General features: G+C 43.7%; 1 protein-coding gene across 1 annotated transcript in view; it reads left to right on the plus strand.

Moving 5' to 3' along the window:
- LOC126395343 (ras-specific guanine nucleotide-releasing factor RalGPS1-like) overlaps window positions 1-17,138 on the plus strand; it is a 304,495-nt gene that overhangs the window by 2,724 nt on the left and 284,633 nt on the right. Inside the window, exons 2-3 of the mRNA XM_050052749.1 lie at window positions 10,279-10,383; window positions 16,105-16,155. Coding sequence (XP_049908706.1) covers window positions 10,279-10,383; window positions 16,105-16,155 — 156 coding nt within the window. The remainder of the gene's footprint in view (window positions 1-10,278; window positions 10,384-16,104; window positions 16,156-17,138) is intronic.

The following is a 17,138-nucleotide window of genomic DNA, read 5'->3' on the forward strand; positions in this document are numbered from 1 at the left end:
AATAATAATAATAATAATAATAATAATAATAATAATAACAATAATAAAAATAAATTTTATTTATAGGCGTCTTTCAGGACACTCAAGGTCACCGTACAAAAGACAGTAATAAAGCAATCAATAAAACATGACAGTCAAAAAAAACGCAATACATAAAACAGCAGCAAAGTGTAACAGATGGTAGACAGGTAGAGCTGGCTGTCATCCGCGTAGCAATGAAATTAAATGTTATATTTGCGGAAAATACTGCCAAGAGGGAGGAGGCTTTCCACCTCCCCCACAGCCAGTGGCACGGGGCTGACAGGTGTAAACAAACCCAGGGATAGTTGCTTCCTTTGCCCAAAAGTGAGCGGATGTTGAATAGTCCGAAGCGGAGATCACTGTAGTCGCTCGTTTATGGAGTGTTAGCCGACCTGGCTAGGCTGGCTCGTACACCGTGGTCCACTCTCAGAATCAGAATCAGAATCAGAATGCCTTTTATTGTCACTATACACATGTACAATGAGATTAAAAGCAGCTCCTACCCAGTGCAGACATGTATGTAAAATATAAAAATAAGATATAAAATTTAATAAATAGTGCAAAAAAGAAGGGGGGTGGTAAGGTGCACAGTTCAGCGGCGCTATATATACANATAAGATATAAAATTTAATATATAGTAAAAAAAAAAAAAAGGGGGGGGGGGGGGGGGGGGGGGGGTAAGGTGCACAGTTCTACTGCGCGATATATACATATTTATAAAAAGAATAAATAAGGATTTTGTATACAATATGGGTATGGGTTATTGCACATATTGAATATTGCACAGTATAAGTGATCAAAGCAGTGAGTGGCGAATATTGGACCATGAGAGTACTGATATTGCACAGTATACAGATATTGCCTAGTATTAAACTCACATTCAAAATGAAATATTGCACAGTGGGTGGATAGAGGGAAGTCTGGGGGTTGGGGGGGTTTGGCTATGAAGTCAGTGCATGTGTGAGTTCAGGGTGGTTATGGCTTTTGGAAAAAAACTGTTCTTGAGTCTGTTTGTCCTTGTACTGATGCACCTATAGCGCCTTCCTGAGGGCAGCAGGTCAAACAGGTCAAATCCAGGGTGGGAGCTGTCCTTGTTGATGTTCTTTGCCCTGCTGAGGCAGCAGGAGGTGTAAATGTCCATCAGGGAGGGAAGAGGGCAGCCGATGATCTTCTGTGCTGCCTTAACTACCCTCTGAAGCCTCTCCCTGTCTGCCATGGTGCAGCTGCTGTACCATACTGTAATACAGTGCGTCAGCAGGCTCTCGATGGACGAGCGGTAGAAGGTCAGCAGCAGGTTGGAGTCCAGGTTGTGCTTCCTGAGGACCCTCAGGAAGTGCAGCCGCTGCTGAGCCTTCTTGATGACCGCTGTGATGTTGTCTGTCCAGGAGATGTCAGCGGAGATGAGGACACAGAGAAACCGGAAGGTGTGGACCCTCTCCACACTCTCGCCGTTGATGTACAGGGGGGCTAGGTTGGTGCTGTGCCTCCTGAAGTCGACAATGATCTCCTTGGTTTTCTTGGTGTTCAGAGCCAGGTTGTTCTCTGAGCACCAGGCTGTCAACTTCACTCTCTGTAGGCTGCCTTGTCTCCCTTTGAGATGAGTCCGACTACTGTGGTATCGTCAGCAAACTTGACGATGAGGTTGTTGTTCAGATTCAGATTCAGATTCAGAATACTTTATTAATCCCCGGGGGGAAATTGTTTTTGTTCCAATGCTCCGTGCAAAGTAGAAATAGAAATACAGCATGAATGGAAACAAGAGATAAAGATGGAGATATAAATAAGATACTAAAATAGACAATGAAATAAATAAAATAAATATTAAAGTAGACATTAAAATAAAATAAAATAAAATAAAATATTAAAGTAGACATTAGAATAAAATAGAATAAAATAGAATATTAAAGTAGACATTAACATAAATAAAATATTACAGTAGACAATAAAGTAAAATAAATAATAAAAACAGTAAAGTAGACAATCTGAAATATATACAATATACAATGAAATGGTTGTAGCATTATAAATGAAATAAGAATGAGTAATTATATTGTGTGATTTGTTTTATAAATAGCCAAATGAGTCCGATCATCAGAGGGAGGAGTTGTACAGTTTAATGGCCACAGGTAAGAATGACTTCCTGTGGCGCTCAGTGGTGCATTTAGGAGCAATCAGTCTCTGGCTGAAGGTGCTCCTCTGTTCGACCAGAGCGTTGTGGAGAGGGTGAGAGCCATGCTGAAGTATCGCCCGCACCTTTGACAGCATCCTCCTGTCTGACACTGCTGTCAAAGGGTCCAGCTCCACCCCCACAACGTCACTGGCCTTTCTGATCAGCTTGTTGAGTCTGTTGGCATCGGCTACTCTCAGTCTGCTGCCCCAGCACACCACAGCAAACAGAATAGCACTGGCCACCACAGACTCATAAAACATCCTCAGCATAGTCCGGCAGATGTTAAAGGAGCGGAGCCTCCTCAGAAAATAGAGGCGGCTCTGTCCCTTCTTGTAAAGGACTTCAGTGTTCTTAGTCCAGTCCAGTTTATTGTCTATGAACACACCCAGGTACTTGTAGTGTTCTACAATGTCCACGTTATGCCCCAGGATGGAAACTGGGGTCACTGGTGTCCTCGTTCTCCTCAGATCCACCACCAGCTCTTTTGTCTTTGTTGTGTTGAGCTGCAGGTGGTTCAGCTCACACCATGAGACAAAGTTATTCACCACAGCCCTGTATTCAGCCTCCTCACCCTTGCTGATACATCCAACTATAGCAGAGTCATCAGAAAACTTCTGAAGATGACAAGACTCTGTCTGGTAGCTGAAGTCCGTGGTGTAAAGGGTGAAGAGGAAAGGAGAGAGGACAGTACCTTGTGGGGCCCCGGTATTGCTTACCACTGTGTCTGACACACAGTGCCGCAAGCGCACGTACTGTGGTCGGCCAGTGAGGTAATCCACAATCCAGGACACAAGGGGGGGATTTACCAGCATCGCCGTCAGCTTGTCGCCCAGTAGAGCAGGCCTGATGGTACTGAAAGCACTGGAGAAGTCAAAGAACGTGACCCTCACAGTGCTCCCCGGCTTGTCCAGGTGGGCGTAGACGCGGTTCAGCAGGTAAATGAGGGCATCCTCAGCTGTCTCCTAACATGTAGAGATGTAAAGAGTGCAGGTTGAGGAGGGGGAGAGTTGGAGTCCAAAGTGAGAGGAGGGCAGGTAGCATGGGAGCCAGAGGAGGTGTGAGGAGTGGGGGATGGGTGTGAGGGGCTCACCAAGTTGGATGAGGTGCTATCAGGAGGAGGAGGGGGGGTCAGAAGTGGTGGTGGCTGGAGTCAGTCAGCAGGAGAGCCGGGGCTGCAGTGTCAAACCTATTGAAGAACAGATTTAACTCATTGGCCCTAGCCACACTACCATCAGCTCCACTGCTAGTTGGTCTGTAACAGGTGATGGTCCTCATACCACTCCAGACCTCCCTCATGTTATTCTGCTGGAGTTTCCTCTCCAGCTTCCTCCTGTAGCCGTCCTTAGCCTCATTGATCTTTGCACTCAGCTCCCTCTGAGTGACCCTCAGCTCCTCCCTGTTGCCACCTCTGAAAGCCCTCTTCTTCAGGTTGAGTACGGCTTTGATGTCCCTCGTTACCCAAGGCTTGTTGTTTGGGTAACAACGCACAGTCCTTGCTGGGACAATGCCGTCCACTCAGAAATTAATGTAGTCCGTAATGCTCTCAGTAAGCCTATCAATGTCCTCTCCATGTGGCTCACAGAGTACATTCCAGTCAGTCACCTCAAAACAGCCCTGCAGTGCCTCGTAGCAGTCCTCTGACCATGTCCTCACTGTCTTTGTGGTCACAGGCAGCCTCTTCACTAGAGGCACATAGCAGGGGGTGAGAAGCACCAAGTTGTGATCTGGTCTACCCAGCGGGGGAAGGGACGTGGAGGTGTATGCGTCCTTTACATTAGCATACAGCAGGTCCAGGCTCTTCTCCTCTCTGGTTTTACAGGTCACATACTGGGTGAATTTCGGGAGTGTCTTATTAATAGAGACATGGTTGAAGTCACCCGAGATTATAATGAGAGCACTCGGGTGTGCAGTCTGTAGTCCGGCTATTGTGGAGTGGATGACGTCACATGCCGATGTCGGGTTAGCGGATGGGGGAATATGAGCAGCCACTACGATAGCATGTGAGAATTCACGGGGTAAATAGTAAGGACGGAGGCCCACAGCTAACAGTTCAATATCCGGGCTGCAGATGCGGTCTTTGACTGTGATGTGACCAGGATTGCACCACCTGTTGTTCATGTAAACAGCAAGCCCACCTCCTTTATGCTTACCGCTCTTAGTGCAGTCCCTGTCAGCCCGGACAGTGTGGAAACCCACGGTGGAAACATTGTGGTCAGGAACATCCGTGTGTAGCCATGACTCCGAGAAAATCATCAGACTACACTCCCGGTATTCCTGATGACTCCGGGTTAGCGCTGTAAGCTCGTCCATCTTATTCCCCAGTGATCTCACGTTGCCCATGATGACAGATGGGAGACACGGCTTGTATGTCTTCCTCTCCATAAGTCTCTGGTGTTTCGCTCCTTTCCGCCGCCGTAGCGATCTTTTCCCTCTGCATCCCCGGTGTGTTTTCCTCCAAAGTTCAGCAGGGATATCCTCCCTCACAGTAGCCAAGCCGGCCGGCTTCAGCTCCATCAGCTGATCCCTGGAGTAAACAATGCGGTGTTGCTGAGCGACGGTTGAGTGGCAGAGTAAAAGGAGCGATTCCACCACAAGCAAAACAACAAAAACTCTCCACACAAGCATGCTTAGAGAGGACGTAGCTTAATAAATAACTAAAGCAAAAACAGAACAAGTAAGATAAAGAAGAGAGGAAAAAAGTAGAAAACAAAGTTAAAGTAAGCAGGAGCGACTGGAACAGGCTGCATACACCGTGACGCATGCGCACTTCATCCAATGTGGGCTGGACTGCAGTCGTGGGTGTAGAGGCAGTACAGGAGGGGGCTTAGCACACAGCCCTGTGGGGAGCCGGTACTCAACGTGCGAGTGGAGGAGAGGTGGGGGCCAAGTCTCACAGTCTGGGGCCGGTTGGTGAGAAAGTCCTTTATCCAGGCACATGTGAGAGGGGGGAGGCCGAGAGTGACCAGTTTATTTATGAGAATGTCAGGAATGATAGTATTGAAAGCTGAGCTGTAATCCATAAAGAGTATCCGGACGTAGCTCTGCCCCTGCTCCAGGTGGCTCAGCACAGAGTGGAGAGCTACGGTGATGGCGTCCTCTGTGGATCTGTTTGGGCGACAGGCGAACTGGTAGGGGTCGAAGTCTGGGGGGAGATAGACCTTGATGTGCTGGAGGACCAATCTCTCGAAGCACTTCATGATTTCCGGAGTGAGGGCCACAGGACAGTAATCATTTAGGCTGGTGATGGGAGACTTCTTCGGCACTGGGATGATTGAGGCTGATTTTAGGCAAGACGGGATAACTGCCTGGTCTAGGGAGAGGTTGAAAATTCTGGTGAAGATGAGAGTGAGCTGGTGGGCACACGCTCTGAGCACCTTACCAGGTACTCTGTCAGGGCCGGCAGCCTTCTTGGGGTTCACTGCCAGGAGCGCCCGTCTGACATCGCGCTCCCTTACAGTGAGTGGAGAAGTGCAGGAGCCAGGTGAGGGTGGGAGCAGGGCTGTAGCAGATGAGTGCTGCTGTTGTGATGTTTCAAAGTGGGCAAAGAAGCAATTTAGCTTCTCTGCCAGCGGCACACTCAGGTCTTCTGTCGTCACAGCACAGCCTCTGTAGTTTATGATGTCTTGTATGCCCCGCCATACTTCCCATGTATTGTTGCTGGACAGGTGGGACTCCATGCTCCTCTTATGGTCCGCCTTGGCTTTTTTAATTTCACTTTTCAGATCGGCTCGAGCAGCCCTGTACAGAGCTCTGCCACCTGTCTCCTAGCGGAGTTTCTCGGTTGGCGGCGAGATGCAGACCAGATGGAGTTGATGGAAGAGGAGTCATCAATGTTGAAGCTCCGTCGGGATGTATCTCCGGCGAGGAAGATGAGCGACATCAGGGAAGAGCTGCAACACCGGTGATGGGACAGCCGAGTGGAGGCAACGCCTCAGAAGCTCAGCAGCCGAGTATTGCTGGAGCAGGGATGTTGAGAAGTTAATCTGAAAGACCAGGGCAGTCCAGAAGAATATAGACCACACAGCCAACCTGTTGATCCACATTCTGGCTCAGCAGTCGGATCCACAAAGCAGGAGCAGCCGGTCGAGGAGCGAGATCCAGGTCGTCATAGGTAACGTTGACGTTAGGTTAGTAAAGCCTCCTGAATGTGGGATAATCCGATGTGATATGATGCTATAATGTGAAATACAAGGAGCAGCATAGGTTGGAGGTGGAATGACCATCACAGAAGTAGAGATTGCAGTTAAATGAAGTTAAATAAAAAGCCAGAGAGCAGCAGCAGTGATTCACGCCAGCGTTCACTCAACCGGAACCCGTTATATCAATGAAATACTACAACAGTGCCACGGCAAGGGGGAGCCAGGACGCCAGGTCAGTAGGGGGATGTTATCATCCCCCCCACAATGCGAGACAGTGGATACAAACAGCGTCAATGAAAGAGCAACTGACCTGAGAAGGAAGATCGTGAGCAAATTGGAAACCTGGAGCCTCTGACGAGTCCTGAAGCTGAGTTGCCAAGCAACAGCAACAGTAATCCTGGAGATGCTTGGATACAAGATAAATATGGTACATAAGAACCAGTACCCCCCATAGAAGAGACGGTTAGAAGCCAAGATAAAGGCAACACGGAGAGAGGTTCGCCAAATAGCAGAGCTTCACAGTGGTAATGTGGTGAATAAATGGATACCAGCTACAAGGCTGAAGAGATACACCAAAGAAGTAGAAGCCTGGAGAATAAACAGGATGTTCTCCACTGAACCAGCCAAGGTGCTCTCTCAGTGGCAGGGAAATAACAGCAGGTCAGACCACTGAGATGGAAATATGGACATATGGGCATACTGGAAGGGCATATGGGAAAGAGAAGCATCATACAACACTGATGCCCAATGGCTAGTGGACCTAAGAGCTAGCCACAGCAGACAAGGCAGACATCCAGGAAAGAGTGTCAAAGATGAAGAGCTGGACAGCACCGGGCCCTGATATGATCCATACATACTGGCTGAAGAAGCTAACTGCACTCCATGAACGCCGAGCAGCACAGATGAACCAGCAGCTAAGGGATGGAGCCCACCCAGAATGGCGGACACAGGGCATGACAGTCCTGATCATGAAAGACCCCCAGAAGGGAACCATCCAACTACAAACCAATAACCTGTCTCTCCACAACATGGAAGCTCCTATCAGGCATCATAGCAGCCAAGATAACTAGGCATATGGGCCAATACATGAGCGAGGCACAGAAAGGAATTGGCAGTAACACCAGAGGAACCAAGCACCAGCTACTGGTAGACAGAGCAATCGCCTGAGACTGCAAGAGCAGGAAGACCAACCTGTGCACCGCCTGGATTGACTTTAAGAAAGCCTTCAAGAAAGCCCACAACTCAATGCCACACACATGGATACTAGGATTTCTGGAACTATACAAGATCAACAGGACACTAACGGCCTTCATAAAGAACTCCATGGGAATGTGGAAGACGACACTAGAGGCCAACTCAAAGCCGATTGCCCAAGTCAACATCAAATGTGGCATATACCAAAGGGATGCACTGTCACCACTGCTGTTCTGCATAGGCGTGAATCCCCTCAGTCAGATCATCAAGAACACTGGCTATGGATACCAATTCCAAAGTGGAGTAACAATTAGCCACCTGCTCTACATGGATGACATCAAGCTGTACGCCAAGAATGAGTGAGAAATCAACTCATCGATCCACATCACCAGGCTTTACAGCAAGGACACAGGGTTGTCATTCGGATTAGACAAGTGTGGCCGGATGGTATCAAAGAGGGGCAAGATGATCAGAACTGAAGGAGCTGACCAACCAGAGGGCAACATAGGAGATATCCAGGACAGCTACAAGTACCTTGGGATCCCACAGGCTAATGGAAATCATGAGGAGGCCGCAAGGAATTCGAACACAACCACCAGAGAGTAAGGCAAGTCCTGAGGAGTTAGCTGAATGGTCAGAACAAGGTCCGAGCCATCAACATGTACGCACTGCCAGTCATCAGATACCCAGCCTGGATCATAAGCTGGCCAAAGGAGGTGATAGAGGCCACAGATATCAAGACAAGAAATCTCCTTACCATGCATGGAGGGTTCCACCCCACGTCCAGCACCCTGAGGCTATGCACTGAGTGGAAAGAGGGAGGGATGAGGACTTGTGGGCATCAGAGCCACTATCCAGGATGAAACAACCAAAAACCAAGTGCTAAGTGAATGCCTCAGACAACAGAAACCGGATGAGGCCAAAGAGGTGGAGGAGCAAAGAACATGGAGAGAGGAGCCCCTACATGGTGCATACCACCATCAGATAGCGGAAGTGGCTGATATCAAGAAGACCTACCAGTGGCTGGAGAATGCTGGACTGACGGACAGCACGGAGGCGGTGCTTCTCTGAGTGCACTGTCCCAGCCTGCATCTTTCATCCTGCTACTATGTGCTGGACTGTCTCAGGGGCTGATAGATAGATAGATAGATAGATAGATAAAACATCATTACAAATGGGATATCTATGCTAATATTCATGGAAATCTTAACAATAGTTGAGGACAAATCTTGCTCTGGAACAAAGTATGAGATGGATGGATCAGCTTTTCTGCACAGCTAGCACTGTACTCATCAGGACCAAAAAGCTTTATTTTCTTCCACATTGTCTCTTTCCAAAACTTCTAAAAATGACTTGTTTCACTTGTCTTTTTGTGGCCCTATTGTTCTCTTTTTCCAAGTAAGGATTTAGAAAAAAGTCCTTCTGATTTTTGTTGAAAATGCTGGAGCTGAGCCTTATTAACCCAGGAAGGACAAAAAGTCAACATTCAAAGCACACTGAATCAAGGCTTAATCAACAGGCACAGGAAAAGATGACATTTATGCAACATTATCATAATTTGAAATGGGTAATATGTAAGGAACAATGTATCTGTTTTTACTTAGTGGTGTCCTTGATTCACTGTAATAACCCAGTGAATCACATTATGTAAGTAATTTTTTATTTCGAAGTATCTGCGGTTGTGTAAATCTACACTTAAAATGGTTTTAGTATTTGCATTTTGGATGATACTGTATATGCCTTGTAGTTTTGATGTCTAATCCTTTGTTTTTTCCCTTTCATTGTTCTCTCCTGTCTGTATATGACTTATAAAAGGTGCCATGTGGTGTTTTATTATAAACAAACATTTCTGTCATAGTCAGTGTTTCTCGTCCAAACTCATTGTGTATGACTGAGGTCTAATAAGTATTTTTTAAATGTATTTCTTCCTTATAAAACATTGTCAAAGCAGAGTTTTCCTGTACATTTGAGACCTGCATTGTTTACATCAAGTTCACTGGCTAGCAGTCTTGATCACTTAAATAGTGTAAAACCGTTGGCTGGAATCTGTACCTACATAAAAACATGTCTCAATTGCAGTAATAGTAACTGTTATAAATGGCCTGGGTTTATGGGGTTTATGGAATCATGGAATTGGTATAGATAGAAAAAGATATAATACGTATATATCCACAATCCAAAGAGATAATAAATATCATCAATATCAATATTCACAACAAAATTCCAACTAAATCAGGAGGTGGAGCTGCTGTATTGAATACCTGCCTAAGACAGTGATCGTGAGCAAACCGATTGACCCACTCTCAACAAACCAAACTTATCAGAAAAGCAAATACTCTGTCAGTGCATCCATCAGTGTGATAAGAACTTCCTAAAATGACAGAAACCATCACTGGGAAAAATTTATTTGACTGGACAGGCAGGGGCACCCCTAGAAGTGTTTTCATAGGGGTGGCCAGTGAAAATCTTGGGGTGGCACACCAAAACCAAAGGCAGGTGAAGCCAAAGCCATCATAGAGGCCTGACAGTAGCAGGCTGAAAAGATTTTTTGTTAATCCAGTGCATCAGCTGTAGAAGACAATTCAGGAATCTGAGTAGAAAAATCAGTATTTTAAAATTATTAAAATCAGCATTTTGCAAACTTTATTGCGACAGTACACAGTTTCATGACAAATGTTCTCCTTGTGGTCCCTGACAGCTGGTTACATAAGTGGAGAGCAGTTACTGTGATGAGTGTGTATGTGTGTGTCTCAGGCCAGCAGCAGCTCTGACTCTCTGGATGGACCTTGCGTAGATTATGCTAAAAGCTATGATGCAGTCGTCTTCGATGTGCTGAAGGTGACTCCTGAGGAGTTTGCAGTGAGTACGCTTCAAATGTCATTCATTATTTGTGTCCTTACCTGGAAGACCCAAGTGTACAAATAAAATACTTTCTCAGCAATGTCAAGGAGAGAAAGAGTATTTTAAAAGTTGTTTTAAAGTAAAGGTATTTTCTAAACTAAACCAACAGTTTAAGAACCACTGCTTTAAAAGATATGTAATTAAAAAGTTGGTAACACTTTATTTTAAGGTACTGTAATAAGCGTTAATTAATGCTTAATAAGCACCAATTAACCCGTTAATGAGCACTTGTAAGATGTTTACCATTAATAAGACTATATGTGTTAATTATAGCACAATTTACACAGTTATTATTGCATATAGGAGCATTATAAGCATTTAATAGAAACTTGATAACAGTTTATAAAGCTATCCTAAATATTAAAGGAGCAATAAGCGAAATTCATCATTTCTAGATTGAAGGAATTAAAAAATTGCTATGTGAAGAACTAGAGGTGTAATTTCACCTGGAGTATAGCATGACCTCATACACCCTCTCTCTGTGTTGATCTCCAGCCCCTTGTTTACAAGCCGGTCCGGCTGCGCGTTCATGTACGTTCATGTGAATCCCCCCCTCCCCTCCTCCTCTCGGAGCCCTTGGCCCTCCCTCCCTATAAAAGGCTACAGCCGGTGAGCAATGGCAGTGCGTATTTTCGAAATGAAATGGCAGAGCGGAACGTCCACCTGAAGAAAACAACGGTTGTTGGCTAAGAAGTTGTCGGATAAAGAAAGGGACAGAACTCGGAATAAGATTGGCCTTGCATTTCCAAGGTGGAGAGCACTGCGAGAGCTAAAGGGGCTACAATCTGACTCGGAGCTAGCTCTTCTTCTCCTGGACAGGTACAACATAAAGTCAAATGTCTGTTTTAATTAGTGTTACAGTAACATTAAGCACATGTCACTATGTCGATTCAATTAAATTTAATGTTACAATCGTAGCATGGGTTAATGTCCGGAGCTTGAGTTATTAGCGGCTCGGTCCCAGCAATGGGTCAGGCGTTTCGGTTGTGTTAGGTGAGTAGCCCGGCAGCCCAGCTAACATTTGCAATTAGCATTGTAAAATGTAGCCCGGCGGGCAGCCTGGCGGCTGTGTTTAGCTATTCCCCTGCCTACTTCAATGACGATGGTCCCTGTAATAAATGCAATATATTTGCTGAAATGGAGGCGAGGCTCAGTGACTAGAAGAGCTGGTAGAAGCGCTCCATAGCTGCAAGCTACTCCAGTAGCCGTAGTAGCTCTAGTGCTAACTCTGGGAGCTAACGCTAACATTCCTTTCTTCTCCGTGAGCCCGCCAGGCTCCACGCTAGAGCTCGCCGGAGCCAAGAAGCAGGCTCCCGGAACGTTAGCATGGCAGCCGACTGGTGCTAATGCTAATGTCCCCATGCTTGTCGCCTCCGACTCACTGAGCCTGGCGGAGAAGCGTGGGGACGTTAGCACTAATGGGCTGCCATGCTAACGTTTCAACTCTTCTCCGTGAGACCGTGAGCCCGGCTCCCGGCTCAGTTGGAGTTGGAGCATTAGCGTGGTAGCCGAGTAGTGCTAACGCTAACAGGAAAGCAGGGAAATAGCTAAACACAGCAGAGACCGAGAGTGAGTGAAAGACATTGCTAATTGTGTTGGAGAGCAGAGGTAGAGGGAGGAGTGGCTCATGACACACTTTGTTTTGCTCTACAGGCAGTGCACAACAGCGAACCTAGCGGTGAAACGATTTCGCTTATTGCCCCTTTAATTAATAAGATGTCTATTTACATTAATTATGATTTATAAGGGTTAATTATAGAACAATAACCACATTTATTACTGGTTTATAAGACACTATAAGACCCTATCAAACAGTGTCGTATAAAGGTTGATAAATTATTAATATGCTCTCAGGGCTTGAAACTAACGGTGTCCCGATGTCCCGGGGACTATAAAAATTGCTACTGGGACACAAAGATGATGTGGCTGGGACAATTCCGGGACAGCAAAAAAAAAAAAAAAAAAGTCAAAGCAATATCGAAACGGTTATTTACAACATCATTACGTATGGGTATCTGAACGTTGCTTTTGTCGCTTGAATAATTTCAGTAAAAACTTATGAACAGCAAAAATACAGTGGCTTTTGCTGCACCTGATCTGGCTCCACACGCGCGAGCATGCACACACACGTAACTCAATTCGCTGCATGACAGTCACGCTGGGTGCCACTCGCCAGCCATGCTTGCCACTCCTCATCAGAGCACAGAACCTAACAATGCTGAGATGGTTGAATAAACTGATGCAAGCCCCTCCAGTGCTGCTCCAGTTGGAGTAGGATGCGACACTTGGTTTGGGGACTCTGAAGACGATGTTTCATCTGTTTCTGCCGCTGTGGTAAGTTAGATTGTTAAAGTAGGCTATAGGCTAACGTTAGCTTGTTGATTTTTAGCTAGTTCTAGTTCTTTGTGATAGCTAACACTACCAACTCAGCTAATCGTTGCTAATGACATTCTGTGTGAGTTAAAGTGAGTGAAATGTGTGTGAAGATGCATATGGTTGTGATACAAGAGTGACAGTAAATTGTGTGAAGCAGGATGAGCAGAGTGAATTTGTTAGGAGCATCGATGAGCTATCTGTTATATTGAGCAGGCTAATGGATATAGGCTGTGTCATGTTCATGCTAGTCTGAGTGGGCGGAAGTTCGCTGCAGAGATCAGCCTCTCATTGGGCGGAACGAGCCACCCGCTGAAGTCCCGTCCTACCACCTCCGGTTGTGTAGCAGTTTTTAACCGTTTTCAACACGTCCTTTACTAACTTTTGCAGTGTTTGATCTTGCGGGGATGTAGCCATTTTTCTGCCATGGTTCACGTCCTGTAGGTGATATTTTTGTGGGCGTGTTACACCAAAACCTGTTTCCCCCCCGGCAATAGTTTTGCAAGCGCACCGTTGCTGTGGCACCGCCCAGAATGATTGTGATCGGTTGAAAGAAGTACAAGCAGCCGGGGTGTTTTTTTCTCCAATCTCAAAGTGAGAGTCAGCCCAGCCAGACCTTTCTATTCTTGAGAAAGGTCTGGTGAGCGAGACTATGTTTATGCTAACTCCTGCTGATTTGCTAACGCCATAGCCTGACTTCATTCCTCGCCGTCAGTAAGGTTAAAGGAGCATTTCATACATTTTGGCAATTGAAGTTTGTATCAGGCTCAGTGTGTAAGTGTTTTATTATCACTCTTGTGAAACCATTGTGAGAGTAATTCAGTACTAGGCTATGGATTAAAAACAAGGGAAGTTAGATTAAATGTGTTTATGGGTTTAATACTGAGCCTTCTCTTTCAGAAGGATGGACTGACATTGCAGATGGTGTCTGATGGACTGCAGAAGATGACTCTGGCTCTTGTAGCCATGCAGGTAAACAAAATAAACTCCCTTGAGAGGAATTAATATGCTACAGTGTATGTTTAGCAATCGTGACAGTAAAAGTTTTTTTCTTCTGTATTTCAGACAGTCCCAGGTCAGCATCTGAATCAGTTCCTGGATGAAGTGGGACCTTTTCCCGGAAACACCTTCTCTGGTGTAAAACTCAACAGGAAACAAGTGGATGATGATGACTTCCACAAAGTGAAAGATAAACTAATCAATGGCTTCTGTGACAACCTCACCACGCGGCTTGGCAATCTTGATATGGGTGTCTTGAAGTCCGCTGCCACCATGTTTGGCCTGAAGACATCACTGACCTGGCCACCTTTGGCCTCGCCGATGTTGAGACTTTTGTCACTGACTTTCAGAAAACTGATGGATTACAGGGAGCTTTGTGGAACACTGTATTTGCGCACAGTCAATCTAAGTAACAAAACTTTTGAAAAGCCAAATGAACTCAGATCTGTCTTTTTTTTTAACTCAACTATTAGGGTTTCCAATCCTTTTTTCCTGTTTTTGACAATAGTGGTTGCATTAAAAATCAATATGAAAAGTAAAAATATGTCTTTATGTTGTGTTTTCACCACCATTGGTAGGCTGAAGTCTCATCACGAGTGAATAAAGCAGCTAACTCTGAATCAATCTGCTCAAATGTTTAAGTTCAAATAACTCGTGTTGTTGTTTGTCTTAGTATGCCATTTTGAAGAAATGAGATTCCCATGATCCTTTGCTAAAGAAAATAATAACATACTAGAGTGAAAAGAACGCATCAGAGTTCTTTAATGTTGAAATAATAATTGATATCTGGATGTTGCAATAGGTGCATAATTAATAGAATTATTAACTTCAGTGAGTGCATAATAAAGAGTTTATGAATGTCAACAAGACACTGTTCCCACTTTAGATCCAGTAGCTGCAAAGATGCATTATGAGCTGTTAATAAGTGCATATTAATAATTTATTAACCTTTATACAACACTGTTGCCACTTTAGATCCAGTAGCTGCAAAGATGCATTATGAGCTGTTAATAAGTGCATATTAATAGTTTATTAATCTTTATACAACACTGTTCCCACTTTAGATCTGGTAGCTGCAAAGGATCATTATTTACTATTAATAAGTGCATAATTAAGCATTTATTAACCATAATATGGCATTAATATTAACTTCTTATAGTCTCATTAATGTTAATAAAAAACTTATTAATTTCATCTTATAGGGTCTTATAGTGTCTTATAAACCAGTAATAAATGTGGATATTATTCTACAGTTAACCCTTATAAATTTTAATTAATGTAAATAGATATCTTATTAATATTTAGTATAGGTTTATAAACTGTTACCAAAGTTTCTCTTAAGTGCTTATAATGCTCCTATAAGCAATAATAACTCAGTCAGTTATGCTGTAATAAACACTTAGTCTAGTGTTATTAATGTTAAAAAGCATCTTATACCATCTTATAAGTGCTCATTAACTGTTAATTAACTGCTTATTAAGCACTAATTAACGCCTATTACAGTATCTTAATACAAAGTGTTACCAAAACGTTTTTGTCAAGTTTGTACGACAGCACAAATTGCAGAAGGGCTGGGTGGAGTGGAATATAGATGCTCAACAAATGGAAAGATCAGATTGATAGTTTATATTATTGGACCAATTTAGCACTATTTCAGTCAAAATTCTACATTTCATGTGACAGCACCATTTGCTCTGTAATACACTTAGGAACATTTTTGCTAAAAAGTTAAAAAGGATGCTGTGGTGCACAGGATAAAGAGCTAGGGAAATCCAACATCTCCTGCATAAACGGCAGAATATGGAGTTCTGACCAGCCAGTCTGATGTGTGTGTGGAGGTGTATGGCTTCAGTTTGAAACAGCCTTGTGTTCCTAACGTGATTTAATGAAGGTAAACACAGTGAACAGTGTATGTAACGGCACTGCACTCTGCTGTGGCACTTCTTAAATCCCAGTGCCTTGAGATGTCTGCAGAGGTTGAATGAACTGAAGGAGAAACTTTTTGTATTGTAGAAAGCAGATACTGGAAGAATCACTCATCTTCATTTAGAGGGAAATTCAGACAGATTCACCAACATCCTAAAATGAACCATGTTAAATGTGCATTTAAAAAAACAAGACAAAAAAAAATTAACAGGCTGGAAGGTATTCAACTGAAATACTTTCTTAATATTTTATATTATATTATATAATGATAATAATAAAAATAATAATTATTTACTATTATTATTACAATAAGTATATGTACCATTTCTTTAATGTCCTTTATGTTGGAAGATGATACAGATTTCTTTCTTGTTATGTCAGAGCCAGATCACTCTGATGGATGCACCAGTCTTCAAAATGATACATCCAGAGGTAAGCCTGACCCATGTTGTCAATTGATTAGTCTCCTAAGTACTGTCAACACCACATTTTCATCTTATAGGAAACCCACAGCTCCAGCTGTGGTGTACTGTTTGAGGAGTTCATTTCTGGTAGTTCATGTCGTTTCTCCGTAAACAGGTCTGTTTGTCTGTTCATTATTCTGACAAAACAACAAAGGTTCTCGATGAACTTCAGAGGACAACAGTAATCTGTTATTATTATTATTATTATTATTATTATTGTTATATATATATATGTACATACAATGTGTATACGTGTGTGTATGTATGTATGTATGTATACATATATATGTGTATATATGTGTGTGTGTTTGTGTGTATATATATGTATATATACACACACACACACACACATATATACAGTGGTGTGAAAAAGTGTTTGCCCCCTTCCTGATTTCTTACTTTTTTGCATGTTTTCCACACTTAAATGTTTTAGATCATCAAACAAATTTCAACCTTAGTCAAAGATAACACAAGTAAACACAAAATGCAGTTTTTAAATGAAAGGTTTTATTAATGAGGAAGAAAAAAATCCAAAGCTACATGGCCCTGTGTGAAAAAGTGTTTGCCCCCCAGCTGTTAACATTTTGGTATGATAAGGAAGTTACAAGATTTAGTGAAGTTATTTCAATATATCTATTTTTTGGACATTTTACAGCGCTTGAAAAAATAACGCAATATTATCGTTTACCGTGATAATTTGGTCACTATAATCAAGATATGAAATTTTCCATATCGTTACATCCCTAATACATACTTGGCCAGTCCATCACATTCACCTTCAGCTTCCTCAGCAAGGCAGTTGTCATCTTCTAGGTGTGATTTGGGTCATTATCATGTTGGAAAACTGCATTGCGGCTCAGTTTCTGAAGAGGGGCGATCATGCTCTGCTTGGAATTCATGTTTCCCTAAATGAACTGAGCTCCCCAGAGCCGGCAGCACTCATGCAGCCCC

This window comes from Epinephelus moara, chromosome 9 (genome assembly GCF_006386435.1).
Source record: "Epinephelus moara isolate mb chromosome 9, YSFRI_EMoa_1.0, whole genome shotgun sequence".
NCBI lineage: Eukaryota > Metazoa > Chordata > Actinopteri > Perciformes > Serranidae > Epinephelus > Epinephelus moara.